At 48.7% G+C, this 17,134-nt stretch overlaps 1 protein-coding gene across 2 annotated transcripts in view; it reads left to right on the forward strand.

The window, feature by feature from the left end:
- Positions 1 to 10,181, forward strand: part of Bicd2 (BICD cargo adaptor 2) — a 45,319-nt gene extending 35,138 nt beyond the window's left edge. Inside the window, exons 4-8 of one of the 2 annotated variants that reach the window (XM_021658220.2) lie at positions 759 to 1,220; positions 1,943 to 2,968; positions 3,485 to 3,636; positions 6,221 to 6,431; positions 8,114 to 10,181. In XM_021658220.2, the coding sequence (XP_021513895.1) occupies positions 759 to 1,220; positions 1,943 to 2,968; positions 3,485 to 3,636; positions 6,221 to 6,431; positions 8,114 to 8,119 (1,857 nt within the window). In that variant the 3' untranslated portion in view covers positions 8,120 to 10,181. Of the gene's footprint in view, positions 1 to 758; positions 1,221 to 1,942; positions 2,969 to 3,484; positions 3,637 to 6,220 lie in introns of both variants that reach the window. The other variant, XM_021658219.2, reaches the window with a different exon arrangement.
- The last annotated feature ends 6,953 nt before the right edge of the window (positions 10,182 to 17,134 follow it).

The raw sequence follows: 17,134 nt of genomic DNA on the forward strand, positions 1-17,134 counted from the left end.
TGCTACCCTAAACCCAGAGAGATTCATTCATTACTTGCTTAATATTACAGTGAGATGTTTTTACATATGCCTACAAACCCTGAGCCTCAGAATAAGCATTAACTTCCATCTACTCTTTCTTTGTCTACCCCTGAACTGTGCTTTCCCACTCACCTTCCAGCTTCCCCAAGCCTACATTCTGAAGTAGTCAGTCTAGAGGGGGAGTCCAGTTCCTTTGTTTTGAAGTATGATTCAAAATAATATAGTCATAGCGCACAACAAAGAACATATTTTATGGCCTTAAAATATGTTAGGGCTGGTGAGGTGGCTTAGCAGGTAAAGGCATTTACAGTGCAAACCTTGTAACCTGAGCTCAGTTCCCAGAACTCACACATAAAGGTGGGAGGAGAGGCTCTTCACATGTGTAGTGATGTGTGCTGATTTTCAGAAACAATAGGAATTTGGCAGCCTCCTTGAGAGTCCTCAGCTGTGGGCTGCAGGCTCCGTGTTCGTTTCAGGCGCACTGGTCCTGGCAGTGGGCTGAGTGTTTCTGCTGCTTCTGGTGCTCTGGAAGCACCCTCTTAGCATCTGTGCTGCTCTATGTGGACATGGCCTTGGCTGCAGCCACTGCCCTCTTCTACAGAGTGGTGTTTCATTCTGTGGGTCTCCTTGTTCTTTGTGGCTGGGGAGGTGTGGCGTTCTGGTGTTGCCCTAATTTATCAACCTGAGTGGAGCCTTCCACATTGCCTTGATGTGGGAGTATTTGTATTATTCCCCAGGTGGAATTCGAGGGCCTCAAGCATGAAATCAAGCGCCTGGAGGAGGAGACTGAGTACCTCAACAGCCAGCTTGAAGATGCTATCCGGCTTAAGGAGATCTCTGAACGGCAGTTGGAGGAGGCGCTGGAGACGTTGAAGACAGAGCGGGAGCAGAAGAACAACCTACGCAAGGAGCTGTCGCACTACATGAGCATCAACGACTCCTTCTACACCAGCCACCTGCAGGTCTCCTTAGACGGCCTCAAGTTCAGTGATGATGCCGTCACTGCTGAGCCCAACAATGATGCTGAAGCCCTGGTCAATGGCTTTGAGCACAGTGGCTTGGTCAAATCTTCGTTGGACAACAAGATGTCCACACCCAGGAAGGATGGCCTGGCTCCCCCGTCCCCCAGCCTCGTTTCCGACCTGCTCAGTGAGCTCCACATATCTGAGATCCAGAAGCTGAAGCAGCAGCTGGTGCAGGTGAGCAGGCAGGGCCTCACGCCCCACCCCTCCCTCTCCTGTGCCTTTTGCGAAGCTACGAGGACTGCACGCTCTGTGTAAGCAGGGCTTTTGTGACATGTGGTTGTCTTTAATTTATTCATCCTGTTTTGAAATCCTGTGTCTTTACCACAAATGAAACTCTTAGTGAAGTGTAGTGTTCCAGAGAAGTAGGTTCCTGCTTATTATGTAAGGTTTAGTACTTTGGTGCCCATGTTGCTGCCTTTGCTACCCACATCATGTCAGGGTGAGGTGACATGGCCCCTCATGTAACTCATACCTATAGACCACAAGCTGGAGTCTCAGCAAGACCATACATTGACACATCTGAAGTTTACTGTTGATCTAGTGAGTGTTCTCCACAACACGAGAAAGGAAAGTAGCAGAGAACTGGGACACTTAGGGATCCTGCCAGTTTGCCCTGGACCCAGAGTTGCACATTTGAAGCTCAGGCCCGTTACGGATGTAGAGAGAACCGTTATGATTCTCTAGCATATGTAGAGAGAACCGTTAAGGATGCCCACTTTTGTTGGTTATAGTCATGGGCTTTGTGGTGAGCTCTGTCTAGTCTACTGTCAACTAGTGGCGTGACTAGAGAATTTTCATAGCCAATGGCCCACGTGGCATGGCCTCAGATGTTGCTTGCTTATCCTGGAGTCCTCTAAGCCTATTGACCTCTTTTCCTGCTCTTTGTACCTTCGCAGATGGAGCGGGAGAAGGTGGGCCTGCTGGCAACACTGCAGGACACACAGAAGCAGCTGGAGCAGGCTCGAGGGACCCTCTCTGAGCAGCAGGAGAAGGTGAGTCGTCTCACAGAGAACCTCAGTGCCCTGCGGCGCCTGCAGGCTGGCAAGGAACGGCAGACCTCCCTGGATAACGAGAAGGACCGTGATAGCCATGAAGATGGTGACTACTATGAGGTGGACATCAACGGACCTGAGATCCTGGCCTGCAAGTACCATGTGGCTGTGGCTGAGGCTGGTGAGCTCCGGGAGCAGCTTAAGGCTCTGCGCAGCACACATGAAGCCTGTGAGGCCCAGCATGCAGAAGAGAAAGGGCGCTACGAGGCCGAGGGCCAGGCGCTCACTGAGAAGGTATCTCTGCTGGAGAAGGCTAGCCACCAGGACCGTGAGCTGCTGGCCCACCTGGAAAAGGAGCTGAAGAAGGTGAGCGATGTGGCTGGTGAGACCCAGGGCAGCCTGAATGTGGCTCAGGATGAGCTGGTGACCTTCAGCGAGGAGCTAGCCAACCTCTACCATCATGTGTGCATGTGCAACAATGAGACGCCCAACCGTGTCATGCTGGACTACTACCGTGAGGGCCAGGGCAAGGTTGGCCGCACCAGCCCCGAGGGCCGCGGACGCCGTTCACCTGTCCTTTTGCCCAAGGGGCTGTTGGCCACAGAGGTGGGCCGAGCAGACAGTGGCACTGGGGACAGCAGCCCCTCACCCAGCTCTTCACTGCCATCGCCATTGAGTGACCCCCGCCGGGAACCCATGAACATCTACAACCTGATCGCCATCATCCGAGACCAGATCAAACACCTGCAGGCAGCTGTGGACCGCACAACTGAGCTGTCCCGGCAGCGCATTGCCTCACAGGAGCTGGGCCCTGCTGTGGACAAGGACAAGGAGGCGCTGATGGAGGAGATCCTCAAGCTGAAGTCACTGCTGAGTACCAAGCGGGAACAGATCACCACACTTCGTACGGTGCTCAAGGCCAACAAGCAGGTGACAGGAGTGGGTGGGGCGGTAACAGCAGAGCCCGCTGGGTGGGCGCCTCCTTTCCTTGTTCTCCATCCTCCACTTGTCACAGGACCTCCAGGTCTGTACCATCCTCTTGTTGGTTTAGTCTCCTGCTGTCCCCTTCCTCAGGGCTCCCAGCCAATGAGTGGAGTGGGTGTGGGGTTAGAGGGCTCTTTAACCAGAACTACTGATGCTACTGATGTTTTCCTGATGCTAACATAACCAAGAGCTGTGGTCTGGCACCCTGGGGGCATGATGCAGGGCCTTGTGGGTTCTCCAGGACGGGTCCTATGATACATCATTCTTCCCTGCTGATCAAAGTCAGAGATGGGACTCACGGAGGCAAACTGACCCCAGTAGCATGGCTCTCAGGGAAGTTATTTTGTTCCAGAGAATTTTTCATGGGCACCAGCACCACCTTGGACCCAGGGTTTCCGTTGTAAACCCAGAGTATCTCTTGAGCAACTTCACCTCCCCACTTCATACCTCTTTGTTCCCCAGACAGCTGAGGTGGCCCTCGCCAACCTGAAGAGCAAGTATGAAAATGAGAAGGCCATGGTGACTGAGACCATGATGAAGCTTCGGAATGAGCTCAAAGCACTCAAGGAAGATGCAGCCACCTTCTCCTCCCTGCGAGCCATGTTTGCCACCAGGTAAGTGCAGGGTACCGCCTGTGCCCCTCTGCAGCAGCCTCTCCTTCCTGAAGCCTCTAGGCCTGCTGGTTCAGCACCTGTGTTGTAGCACCATCAGGCATCCCCGCACAGGTCATGGTTTGAAAATACAGCCTCTAGCCCACTCCCAGCTCAAATGTGACTGGCTCAAGTTAGTAACAAGGAAAATGGAGCTGGCTGCCCCTCACTCTTGTGTGCATCATGTAGGCAGGTGCTGCAATCTGGGACAGGCCTGGTAGGCATCATTTAGGCAGATTTCAGCAGAGGTATGCATTTGTGGCCCCCAGAAATGTGGCTCTAATTCTGCCATTAATGAACCTGGAGGCTCAGCTTGTTGTGCTTTGAGCATAGGCGTTATAGCAGCAAAGGGCTAAGAGGAGTGAGCTCTGGGAAAATACAGTTGTGAGATCTAATTTTGGTTCAGTGGTGACAGATGAGGCCCAGACTGGTTTGTTGTTCCTCTCCCTGTGGCAGGACCTTGACAAGGTTCCAACTCAGCAACTTGCCATCCATTTCCAGCCTTTCTCTTAGGGAAGGGGCAAGGGCCTGGGATGTGTACAGCTTTCTTTTCTCTCCCATGGGGTTCTTTGTGTGGTCTGGGGATCTCTTAAGGGTTACTAGGCTTCCCAGGCTAGGCTTAAGGCTGGAAAACAAGGCCCCTTAAGAAGTCTTGAGGCTGCAAAACAGGGCCCCTGGCCTATTGCCCTCCAAAGAGAACTTGGTGCCACCTGCTGGTTTTCGTTGGGATAACGCTGTGGGGATGACAAGGCTGAGCACTGAACGTGGAGACCACCTGGCCCTTTCCTGTTGAGGCTGAAGAAGCTGAGATTGGGTGGGCCAGGGACCTGCTTCCCTCCCTCCAGCCCAGCTACCCCCAGTACCGTAGCATCCCTCCAGGTAGGCCCTGCCAGGGAGAGTAGAAGCAGGAGAGTCCAGGGTTTCTCTACAAGCTTTCTCCCACTGTGGCTTTTGAGTCTGGGGCTCCCTATGTAGCCCTGGCTGGCCTGGAACTTGTATGTAGATTAGGCTGGCTTAGAATTCAGAGGGCTCACTGGTGATGAGAACCTGTTCCTCACATATAGGCTAAGCGTATAGGGTAATGGGCTTTTGTTGTCTCGTTCTAGTAAAAATTAAAAAACTAAATTAATATTAGATCATTAATATTAGCATTATTAGTATAATTAATATTAGATATGAGTAAACATTAATATTTTCTGATTCATAATTATCCAGGACAGTATGATAAATGTAAATTTTTAAAAAAGGATTCAGAGATCTCTTCCTGTCTCTGTCCCCACCCACCCCCCCACCCCCCAGTGCCAGGATTAGGAAAGTTCTTGTGATTCCTCCACATCTTGTGCAAATCATAGCTTTTGAAGCTTGTTCTGTTTAAAGACTGACTTTTCTGGTGAATCCAGGATTTCAAATATGAGGAAGACAGTGTGTATTCCCTGAGAGGTACTGTCAAGGGCCAGCTGGCTGTGGGCAAGGCTGGGCCGTGGGTAGCAGAAGGGCAGTGCTTAGAGCCCCGGTGCCCTCCACCACCTCTAAAGTGTTGACCTGCCCAGTGTTTTAAGAGTTTCCACTAGGCTTAACTGACAGCTGTGACAGTGTCACCCAGGGACAGTTGGCCAGCTCTCTTCCTCCCCACGGTGGGGGTGTGGGCACTGTGTCACTGCAGGTGGCAGCTCGGTGCTGCACACCTCCCTGGCTCTGACTGCCACTCAGCACAGGCCTACTAGCCACCACAGACAGCTTGCAGTAGGGTCAAGCCCAGTCCTCCCTCAGCTTATAGCCCAATCCCGGGAGTGAGTGATGTCTCTGAGACACTTTCTGTTCTTAAAGAGGGAGAGATCTTACTGGAGGAAAGTCAAATGGATGAGGGCCAAGCCTGCTATCGGAACTACTTCAAGCCTACAAACAAAACATCTCCATGTCTTAGTTAGGGCTTCCATCCCCGTAATAAAACACCATGGCCCAAAGCAACTGCGGAAGTTTTTATTTTCTCTGATAGCTTTTACTTGATCATCCAGAGGAGTCAGGCAGGAACCTAGAGGCAGGAGCTGATGCAGAGGCCATGGACGGTGCTGCTTATGCTTGCTCTCATGGCTTGCTCAGCCTGCTCTTACAGCACCTAGGACCACCAGCCCAGAGATGGCACCACCACGGTGAGCTGGGCTTTCCCACATCACTAATTAGGAAAGTTCATTACTGGCTTACCTACAGGCCAGTCTGGTTGGGGTATTTTCTCAGTGGAGGTTCCCTCTTCTCAAATGACTTAGTCTGTGTCAGGATAACATAGAAACTAGCCAGCGTTCCCCACTCCCCCCCCGCCCAAAAAAAAAAAGGAAACACACCCAGTAACACAGACATGAACTCTACTGTTCTGTGTGAGCTCCACCTCTCTGGTCCTGGCCTTTTTCTCAAGGAACCTTGGCTAAAACAGCCAAAACAAGCTTCAGAGCTCGTGGCCCCAGCTCAGGCTCCATGTGAGAGACATCCTGGAATGGGTCACCTGGGTCTTGATCTCCTTTTGCAGCCCGTCAGCTGTGCTTTGTCCCCACAGGTGTGACGAGTACATCACACAGCTGGATGAGATGCAGCGGCAGCTGGCAGCTGCGGAGGATGAGAAGAAGACTCTTAACTCTCTGCTGCGCATGGCCATCCAGCAGAAGCTGGCACTCACCCAGCGGCTGGAGCTGCTGGAGCTGGACCACGAGCAGACCCGCAGGGGCCGCAACAAGGCCACCTCCAAGGCCAAGCCAGCCACACCGAGCGTAAGTCACACCTGTGCCTGTGCCAGCGAGAGGGCGGAGGGCGCCGGGCTGGCCAACCAGGTGTTCTGCAGCGAGAAGCACAGCATTTACTGTGATTAGGGCTGTGGGGCGCCGCACGCCGCTAATGTCCGCTTCACCTCAACTAACCCAGCCGCTGCAGTGGGACAGCAGTGCTAGGCCGGTCTTAACGTGACTAACGCACGGAGGGCAGCGTTCTAGGCGAGTGGCAGCATTGGGGCACATCTGTCCCCGGGACACTTTGAGCTTTGTGTTGCTTCTCTCTCCACAGCCCCCTCAAGGATATCCCATGTCAGTTGCTGTCTTTTGGGGTGGTGGTAGCAAAGGTGGGCGTGGAGCTGCACAGCTTTGTGGAAGACAGTGTGGTGAAAGTGTTTTTCAGGGGCCCTAGGCACTGTAGGCAAACCCAAGGGAGAGTTCTTCCCTGGGCACACACGGGCAGAACCTGAGTTGAAACTTGCATGTTCCTCGCATGTGTCTAATATCAGCACTTGAAAGCAGTTTTGTGAGGCTCCAGCCTGCATCGTAGGACCAGCCTAGGTTAGCTCTCCGTGGTTGATGTAGTTTCATGAAAAGAGTATTCTTGTAGTTTGTGCAGCATCTCACTGCAAACCACATTCAGGACAGGAGTGCAGAACTTCTACCCTGAGAGCCTATAGTCTACAATGAGACCCCCACACCTCAGACACAAATAACCATAATCCAGGAGGACAGAGCTTGGCTGCTGTAGGGTCTCACCTCTGAGAGCCGCATGCTGCTCTGCCCTGAGAGGTGACAAACTGGCAGAGTCTGAGGTCCTAGGTTTCCTTTTTTAATGAGAAAGTGTTCCAAGTGCCTGGTAAGACCCTGGTCCTTGGTGCAGAGCCTGTTCTGTGGTACTTTGGAGACTCACAGCCTGTACTTGGGTTTTTTATTACAAGTTGTCAGACCCAAAGAAGCAGTGTTCTGAGAAGTGTCAGTGCTCTGCCTGACTGCATGGTACAAGGGAGCCCAGCTGTGTGCTGGCAGGGCTTTTTGTGGGCCCAGAGCTGTGCTCAGGACCGGCAGGTAAGAGTTGTGTGGTTCTCAGTGCAATTTGAGGGTACTACACAAGGCAGCAAGGCCACCGGGGGCTCCCCTTTTCCAGAGGCTCTGTCCTCACAGAGCTGTGCCATCAGGCGTCTGCTTCAGTGTGCTGTGAAGCAGGGCTCTGCTCAGTGTTTCTCTCAGTCCTGACACTCCCATCTCCTGTCTCCCGTGGAAAGGCATCTTTCACGGTGTGGAACCCAGCATTGGTACTAACATGGGATCCTGTGGTCTCTCAGACAGCTTTTTCTTTCCTCCCTCTGTTTGGAGCCTGGGGTGTCCCAGCCTGCTCAGATTCTAGGCACCGGACAGTCATACACTGGGGTAGAACAGCACACGTGTCCCCTGCATGTCTGTCCTGGGAATGGCTGCCCGCATGCCCACCCACCTTCTGCCTCCCTTCTCTCTGGGCCAGAACGCAGCTTCTCTTACACTGTCTGGGGCTTCGTGGGCACCTGGAGCCCATCCCTAACATACGCAGGACTTCTCTGCCAACTAATGCGCTCGCTCACTCCCAGAAGGAGAGCTTTAGCTGTCAAGTGAGCAGAAAGTGGCAAGCGACTGGTTTCTAATGCTGTCTTGTTTTCTCCTGTTTTCAGCTGTAGAGTAGCTGCTGGGAGGACGTGGCCACCAGGCTCTGTCACACTGCAGCCCCTCCCCTCCCCCCCCTCCTGTGGCCCATGCAGAGGAAGGAAGGGCAGCCTAAAGTCCACTTAGAAATGTTTGGAGATGCCACTGTAATTCCTTTCAAAATAGCATTCCCTAAGTTTTTAATGGGAGGAAAAAAAGCTTTACTATTGAGAATGCTGCAAGCTGCTGCTTGGAAAGGCCTCTGTGCGGCCGAAGAACCTGCTTCCACAGCCACCGCCAGGCTCTCTAGGAGCCTGCTGGGACACCTGCCACGGGGTCTCCTTATTACACATGCTCCTTTTTTATCCGATCAACCTGTGCACTTTTGATATTTTGATATTATATTTGCTTCCTTAATTCCTTGCATAGAGACGGTCTCCGATGCCGTGGTCTGTGCTCGTGGTCCTGTAGCTGTCCGTCCTAGCTCTGGCGTGTTGATCTGGCGTCGGCACGAGGCAGAGCTGCGCTCCATAGTGTGTAGCTGGTCTGCGGGTGAGGCTTTGACCCGGCAAGGAGCAGGCTAGTGTATCCATGCTGTGGTTCAGCAGCCTTTAGAGGACACGGCATTGTGGTTCATGTTTGAAATTACAGATTTTAAATGCCATGTTCATTAAGAAATCCAGGGTATTCCAATTCTGGGGTTTTTCATATTGTATTATTATTATTCTTAGGAATAGTTCAACGTAACAAGAAGAAAACTTGACCTTTGCTCTGGTTAAAACAGTAATAGGCACTTGAAAGCATAAATTATTGAATGAGTAGTATTACCTACAAATTCCAGAATTTTCTGGGTTTTAGGACATTGTGAAGCATGACTGACTAACAGAATTTTATACAACTGCACCAGTGAAATTCCAAATTGGAATTGTTTTGTTATTCTGGTTGTTGTGCCAAATTGTGGTACACTTAGAAAATTCTACAGCCGTCGATTTTTAGGTGTTCTATTTCAACACCTTTTTGTTAGTAACCATTGCCAGTAGTGCCTTCATCAGTTCAGGGAGGTGTCCCAGCCAAGTAAGGTCTCCAAGGAGGGCAGTGGAGAGCAGTGGAGAGCTAGTTGGGAGTACTGAAGGCCAGTGTGGACCAGCAGGTAGGAGCAGGCACCTGCCTCACTTCATACCTGGGCATCTTCATTGAGGGAGAGAGAACAGTGATTGTGCAAAATTCTGTTAGTCAGTGATTCTTCACATGCAAATTCAGGGGCTTAGAAACAAAAATAAAACACAGGAACCTGGAGTGTGTTTTGGGAACCAAATGGACTTCATGGGACAAGCTAAGCAAGCTGTACAAACATCACGTTTGTAAAGAGCTGAGGGCGCCATGGGAGCCGGCGCAGTCGGCATGTGATTGGGGCAGAGGGTTAGCCATAGTATTCTTTGCAAATGTGAAAGTAAGACGGTATATCTTCTCTTGCTTGGTGTAACTAACCACTGTTAATTTCAGGAAACAGAAGTCACTAAAACTCCTTAGCAAACTGCTAAGTGAGGTTCAGGATGTGATCAAATTGGTACTAGTGGAGGAAGAGAAACTGTCCTCTGGCCTCCAAAAAAGGGACAAATTATAATAATATTAACTGTTAGGAATTGAAGAATTCTGTTTCCTGGAATCAGCATTTCTTACTCCTCGTTGTTGGGACTCTTTGCCTTCTGTTACAGTGTTGATTCATACAAAATATTGTTACATTTGAGATAGCGTCATCTGTGTGGGTATTTATTTGCAGTGATGTCTAAGTACTGTATTTCTTCTGTGTGTCACCTTAGTGTCAGAATGTTGGTCTTTATTTTAAAAGTCATATGCATGTTCTCCTGCCAAGGAACCTTTACACAGACCCAAAACAAAAAATAATAAGCAGATGCCTTCAGTTTCTGAGAAAATGAGGCCAAGTGAGGAAAAGGCATAAGAGGGTGAGACTAACCAAGACTTAGGATGCAGTTGAGTGGTGGACCGTCTCCACGGCCAGTGCACATAGGAAAAGTGGGCCTGGGTAAAGAGTCACATTGGTAGGACCAATAAAGAATAATAAAAAAATGAAGCACATGCTTGCCCTCTGTGATTGCTTTCACTCCTGCGCCAGGTGACCGCTTCTAGCATGTATGGTAAGTCTGGGGCCCTCAAACAGCCATTCTATTGGAAGATACTGAGGATGAGGCCTGGAAACAATGTGGGCTCCATCCTTGGGGTGCAGGGGGTTCCTTTCACAGTTGCCCAGCGTGGTCAGAACTCAATGCCCTGTGCAGTCCAGAGGGATGGAGACCATGCTGGCCAAAGGCTTACTTCAGACCTGGGAATGGATGGATCTAGGGGACACGGGTCATGCACTTGTCAGTACACAGCTGTGTTTACCTGTAGGGACATGTACAGAGACACACAGTACGTTGGAACAACTGCTGTGGGTGTGAGAATGTGGGGCAATGTCTTAATTCCATGGACAGATGCCAGGGTCACCTCCTCTGGCAGCTTCACCTACCCAGTGCTCTGTCCAGAAGCCTTCCCACCACCAAGTGTCTTCCTGCCCTCTGAAGCCTCCTTTCTCTAGTCGTCCCTTAGGTAACCAAGACACAGAGAGGTTGAACTTAAATTATTGAAATAAGAAATGAAAACAGATTCACTGCTGGTTTTACAGAAATATTAAGGATATAATGTATAGTGGACTGTTATCCACCAAAAACATTGACTCCCTTAAGTTCAAAATAAGAAAAGAACTGGTTAAAAGTTAGAATGAGACCGAGCTAGAGATACGGTTCAGAAGTTGTGTATATACTGTGCTTACACAGGACCCTAGTTCAGTTCCTAGCACCCACACCAGGAAGCTTACAACCTTCTGTAATCCCAGCTCCAGAGATCCAACACCCTGCTCTGGTCTCTACGAGCCCTTGCGTTCATATGCATGTGCACACAATTTTAAAAAAGAGGAGATGATGCAAATGAAACCAGGTCAAAAGTGAAAAATCAGGCCTGACCACAAGATGGGTGGGTGATGGTGCTTGCAGACACACCAGAAGACCTAAGTTCGATTCTCGGAACCCACATGGTAGGAGGAGAGCCAGCTCTTTGAGGTTACCTTCTGGCCTCTGTAGGTACGCTCTGGTGAATGCACACATGCATCCATGTACAAATACGTAAGTACAGCTTAAAAAGGGAAAAACCAACAGATCCAAAAATTCATTTTAAAAAAGCGGGGAAAAGGAAAGAATTAAAATTTATATATGTAACTTGACACACTTTAGCCTGTGTAAGAAATGAGCAAGTAGACCTTTGAGAAGAAACTGAATTGGTGATAGAAATATTCCAACAGGAGTCTGGTACAGAAGGTGCTAGGAGGTCGTCATTCTATCCCAACAAGTGAAAGATGAAACACTGGACAAAAAGCAGTTCTAAGACCCCTACAGGAAGTGACTTTATAGCATAGAACCATTCCAAAAGATGGAGACAGTGCATGTGCAGAAGCATCAGGTGGAAATGAAAAACAGAGGCCAGGGAAAGGGGCTGGAGAGATGGCTCAGCAGTTAAGAGTGCTTACTACTCTTTCAGAGGGCCAGGTTCACAACTGGCTGTAACTCCAGTTCCAGGGAATCTGACCCCTTCTTCTTGACTCTGTAGGTCCCCTCCTGTTGTAGGGTTTTATTGCTGTGAAGAGACACCATGACCCAGGCAAGTCCTATTTAAAAACAAAACAAAACAAACAAAAACAAAAACAAAAAAAACTCAATTGAAGCTGGCTTACAGCTTCAGAGGTTTCATCCACTCTCATCGTGGTAGGAAGCTTGGCAGCATCCAGGCAGACATGGTGCTGGAGAAGGAGCTAAGAGTTCTACATCTTTATCATAAGGCAGCAGAAGGAGGTTGTGTACCAAACTGGGCATAGCTTGAGCATAGGAGACCTCAAAGCCTGCCTCACAGTGACATACTTCCCCCAACAAGGCCACACCTTCTCCAACAAGGCCACACCTTCTCCAACAAGGCCACGCCTCCTAATAGTGCCACTCCTTATGGGCCAAGCATTCAAACACATGAGTTTATGGAGGTCGTATCTACTCAAGGCACCATACCACACATACACGTAAATAACATTAAACCTTGAAAGAAAGTAGAAGTAAGGCCACATGATCAGGAACTGGCAAGGGACCAGGCTGAGTTAGGTTCATAGTCTAGTGTTTTGTGGAAGATAGGACTCCCAAGCAGTTAAGTTGGGTATTTGGCTGATGCCATTTTAAGCAAAGTATTGGTGGGGTTAGGTTCCTTGGGACTGCTTACAGTAAAATGCACTACTACAGAGAGAGAAGATTGAAAGATGATCAGAAGGGAAGTAGAATTTTAAACTCTGGGAAAACCTCAGCCTACTCTTCTTGGAACAAATGAGAGAGCCCGTTGGGGAAAGGACAGAGGTGTAGCCACAGCCCTCTGATGAGGTGATCAGTACGGACCAGCAAACTCAGTGGAAACAGGTGCCATTCATCAAGAGAAACCGATTAGCCAACCATCTATAAACAGAAATGAACACCTGCTTTCCAAGGCAGAGGAGGAATGACCCCGCAAGCGCTACAGTTATCACAGGCCAGGAGTGTGAGGCTGTGGTCATGCAGTGGCTTTTACCTAGAATTTAAAGGCTGTGCTAAGAGCCATGAGGCCCAGGAAGAGCATAGCGAAAGGGCAGAGCCATGGCAGTGGAGCTGCTTCAGGACTGCAGCCTAATCGAGATGCTGCTGACTCAGGCGCAGTGCTGCTGTGCAGGCAGGGCTACTGCTGAGAACCCGCGCAGGGATGTGCCAGCCCCCAGTGCTTCACCGCTGTGGCCTGGAGGGCAGGTTCTTCCCACGGAGACGATCTGAAGCCTTAGGCTCTGTCACTGCTTGTCCTGTTGGGTTTCAGGCTTTCCTGGGACCTCACTGCCATGATGGGGAGGCAAGAACCTGTTTGAGTCACAGCCGCAGCAGTTTGCTGAGTGGATGAGTCCAGGATTGACCACTGGGCTTTAGATTTCCGAGGTGATGTTGGAGTATCTTAGCAGTTTGGAGGTTTCTGACATGGAGTCATGAACTTGAGTTCTGTGGGATGCCAGAGTCCAGAAGGTCTTATTCTCCCCAAATTCCTATGTTAAGACTAATTTTTAAGGTGCTGATAGTAAGAGCTGGGGCAGCTGGGAGATGATTGGGTCATGGGTATAGAACCCTCAGTGTTGAAAAACACCCTCAGCTACATAAGGAATTCATGACAAACCTCAAGTAGAAACTCTCAGAAACAAAAGGTGGTTTCTTCCTACGAAAAGACAGAACAGTCCTTGGCGTGTATCTGCTTAGCAATAGAACACCAAACACATGCCAAAACTCTTAGAACTTCCGAGGGAAAAATGGATTATTAATCCAGTACCACACAGACGCTTCAGCACTGCTGAGCAGAAAATGGCCAGATCCAGGCATCTCCGACAACATCTGTAATCATGGCATAGGGAAGGCAGAGACAGGGGGATTGTGAATTCTAGGCCCCTGAGCTGCACAGAGAGTTTCAGGCCAATATCAAGACCTTGTCTCAGAAAACCCAAGAGCTGGGAATGTAGCTTAGGGGCAGGTCACTTGCCTAGCATGCACAAGGGCTCAGAATTTGACCCACTGTGTGTGTGTGCGCAGATATACAGGTGAGAGGAGCAGAAAACCAGTAAGGCCGTAGTTTAACTGCGCACCACCAGTCAACTTGAGGTAATTGGCATCCACATCTTCAACAGCAGAAAACATACTCTGCTGACGATCATGTGGATGTACGCCCAAGACAGCCGGTTCTTTCCCCCGTTCTGCCACACCTTAAGTCGGAAGAGCAGAATTATATGTGTGCTCTTAGTCCACCGCGGAGTTCAACTAGAAATTATTAACAGAAAGAAAGCTGGAAAGTACCCAGATATTTGGAGATTAAACAACACCCTTCTACAGAGCATAAGAATAAGTCTCCACAGAAATGTAAAATTGCATTGAATGAAATGAAGTTGAAAATACATCTTAATGTATTTTGTGTTACATAGCTAAAGCAAGGTATAAAGGGGGGAAAATTTAGCCAAAGGTCACTGGGATAGTAAATAGGAAATCGGTATAGAAAATGACAAAAAAAGAAAGAAAAAAAAGCAAAAAGCTGGTTCTTTGAAAAAGATGTTTTAACAGGGAGGAGGAAGACATTTAACCAAGTTAGTTGGGTGAGTAGTTAAGAAAAGACACAGTAAGTGTTACCATTCACGTGGACTCCAAAGGATAATGAAAGACAAGATGGACTCTACTCACAAGTTCAGTAATGGACGAAACAGACCCGTCTCTTGGAATGCAGTCTGACAAGACTCTCACAAGAGGATATGGGTAAAGCAAGTTAAGCCTCTATGAAATAAATTTTTAATGTATTTTTAACCTTTATTTCCTTTTTATGAGTGTTCTGTCTACATAGAAGTCTACGCATTATGTGCATGCAGTTCCTGCAAAGGCCAGAAGAGGGCATCAGATCCCCTGGACCTGGAGTTAGAGATAGTTGTGACCTGTTTTGTGGCTGTTGGGAAAGTGAACTTCTTCAGTCCTCTGCAAGAGCAGTTGGTGCTCTTAACTACTCAGCCATCTCTTCAGCCCCTTTAAAAATCCTTTTTTTTTTAAAAAAAAAGATTTATTTTATTTTTAAAAGTTTATTATTATTACTTTTTTTGAGACAGGGTTAAAGGGAAGCATGATATGAGGAAAAGTTAATTTCTACTTTTATTTTAATTTTTTATTTTGTATGTGTGTGGGTACATGTGTCGCGATACAAATGTGAGGTCAAGGGGTAACTCCTTCTGCTATGTGGGTTCCAAGGATCAAACTCAAATCATCAGCCTTGACAATAAAAGAGCCTTTACTTGCTGAGCCATCTCACCAGCCCATAAAAGAAAGTTAAAAAAAAAAAAATCCTTCTCTGCAGTAGTGGTGCAGGCCTTTAATTTCCAGCACTTTGGAGGCAGAAGCTTGTGGATCTCTCTGCATTCAAGGTCAGCCTGATCTACAGAGCAAGTTCCAGGATGGCCAGGGCTACAGAGAGAAACCTTGCTTTGAAAGAAACAAACAAAAACTCCCTTTCTTAATGAATTGAAGAGTGCCCAAAATAGTAATAGCAGTGGCCTATGTAATTATTCTAGCTCCTGGGTTTGACGGTAATGTAGTAAGGACTGGGAGTGAGAAATGGGGACTTATTGTGTTGTTTAGGTATGCAGGGTCTTATAGGCTTGTCTAAAACTGCCCACCATGCCTGCCTCAGTGCTGAAGTGTTGAGGTTATGTGTGGTATTGGCTTTGCCTGTGCCGGGATAGAGTGTTACCCAGACATGTTGTCAGTGTATATTGAAAACTCTGGGGCAGTTACTTAAATTGTTTTTAGATACGATACTGAAATGATGAGCTCTAAAGGAAAATGTCAGACTAGCCTCATTAGAATTAAAAAATGTAATTTCAGCGGACACTGGAGGCCTAGAGAGCTGACTCAGCACCTAGGAACATTTGTTGTCTTTGCAGAGAACCTCACTTCAATTCCCAGCACCCACACCAGGTAACTCCAGCTCCAGGGGTTCCATCACCGTCTTCTGCACTTCCATGGCCACTGCACACGGAAGCACATGTCCACATACAGACATACATATGTACATGGTTTAAAAAAATCTTTTAAAAAGAAGCTAGGGGACTGTAGAGATGGCTCTGTGGTTCAGAGCACTTGTTGCTCTTGCAGAGAACCTGAGATTGAGTCCCAGAACCCATGTGGTGGTTCACAACTGTCTGTAACTCCAGTTCCAGCAGGTCCAGTACTCACTTTTGACTTCGGTGGATACTAAGCATGCATATGGTATGGTACACAGACCTATCTTCAGGCAAAACACACGGAAAATAAAATGAGTAAATCTAATTAAAAAAAATTAAAGATTGTTTTTAAAGGAAGCTCTTGAGAAGACAAAGTACTGATTAGAAAAAATATCCTTTTGTGTATGCTACAGAGCAATTCCTGGAAAAGTAATCCTTCTGTATATGTGATAAGTGAGTAGATGACTGTATAAAGCATCATTTCTCTCTTTTATGTTGCTCTTTTGAGACAGTCTCGTGTAGCCTGTAGTGTCCTGGAACTGGAATTTCTGATCCTCATGCTCCAGTTCTGAGTCCTGGGACACAGGCCTGCTCCACCACACCTGTTTTATGCAGTACTGGGGACTGAACCCAGGGCTCCATACTGCAAGCATTCTACCAGCTGAGCTACACTCCCTAGCCCCAAAGCACTCTTTCCTTCTAAACATATGTTTGTGTGGGTGGGTAAGAACTCCAGAGTGTGAATGTGGAGGTCAGAGGACAACTTGTGGGGTTAGTTCTCTCCTATGAGGGTCCTGGGAATTGAACTCGGGTCATTGGTGTGGGTAGCGTGTGCCTTTCCCCCATAGAGCCATCTTGGGGGCCTCCAAAGCACCCTTTTAGCTCAACAGTATATGACAGGTGTTGAAATAAGTGAAGACTTTTAATGTGTGAAGAGCAAGGCTGTTGCTCAGAACCTCCCCTCAGTGGAGTTGGCCCTTGCACTTAACAGAAACTTGGAGGCAGATGGAGAGGGAGGGAGCTTTGTGGTGAGGAAGGGGAATTGTTTGAAGGCTGCTGCTGGGGAGGTTGGCTAGCAGGACCCCTGCTCCAGGATCCTAGATGGGAGCCTATTTGGCTCTCCGGGTGGTCCTAAGCCACCGGCAGGCCAAACCTTAGAGAAGCTGCCAGTATTGATCAGGTCCTGCTGTTTGGGACCGATTGTTCCAGAGGTTAATATTTAGCCTACCAGAAGTCCTTAGAGATAGCATCCAGCTTCCTGCACCTCTGCCCACGCACGCCCCCCTCCTTGGCTGGCTTCTAGAGATAAGGGGGTTGCCTTCCTGGGTAGGTCACTGTGGGTGGGGTCAAAGTTCCATTTTTATAGATGGTCTATCTGGACCTTGTCCATTTGGTTGATCAAGTTCTCACAAGCAACCCCATT

This window comes from Meriones unguiculatus, chromosome 19 (assembly GCF_030254825.1).
Source record: "Meriones unguiculatus strain TT.TT164.6M chromosome 19, Bangor_MerUng_6.1, whole genome shotgun sequence".
NCBI classification, from domain to species: Eukaryota; Metazoa; Chordata; class Mammalia; order Rodentia; family Muridae; genus Meriones; species Meriones unguiculatus.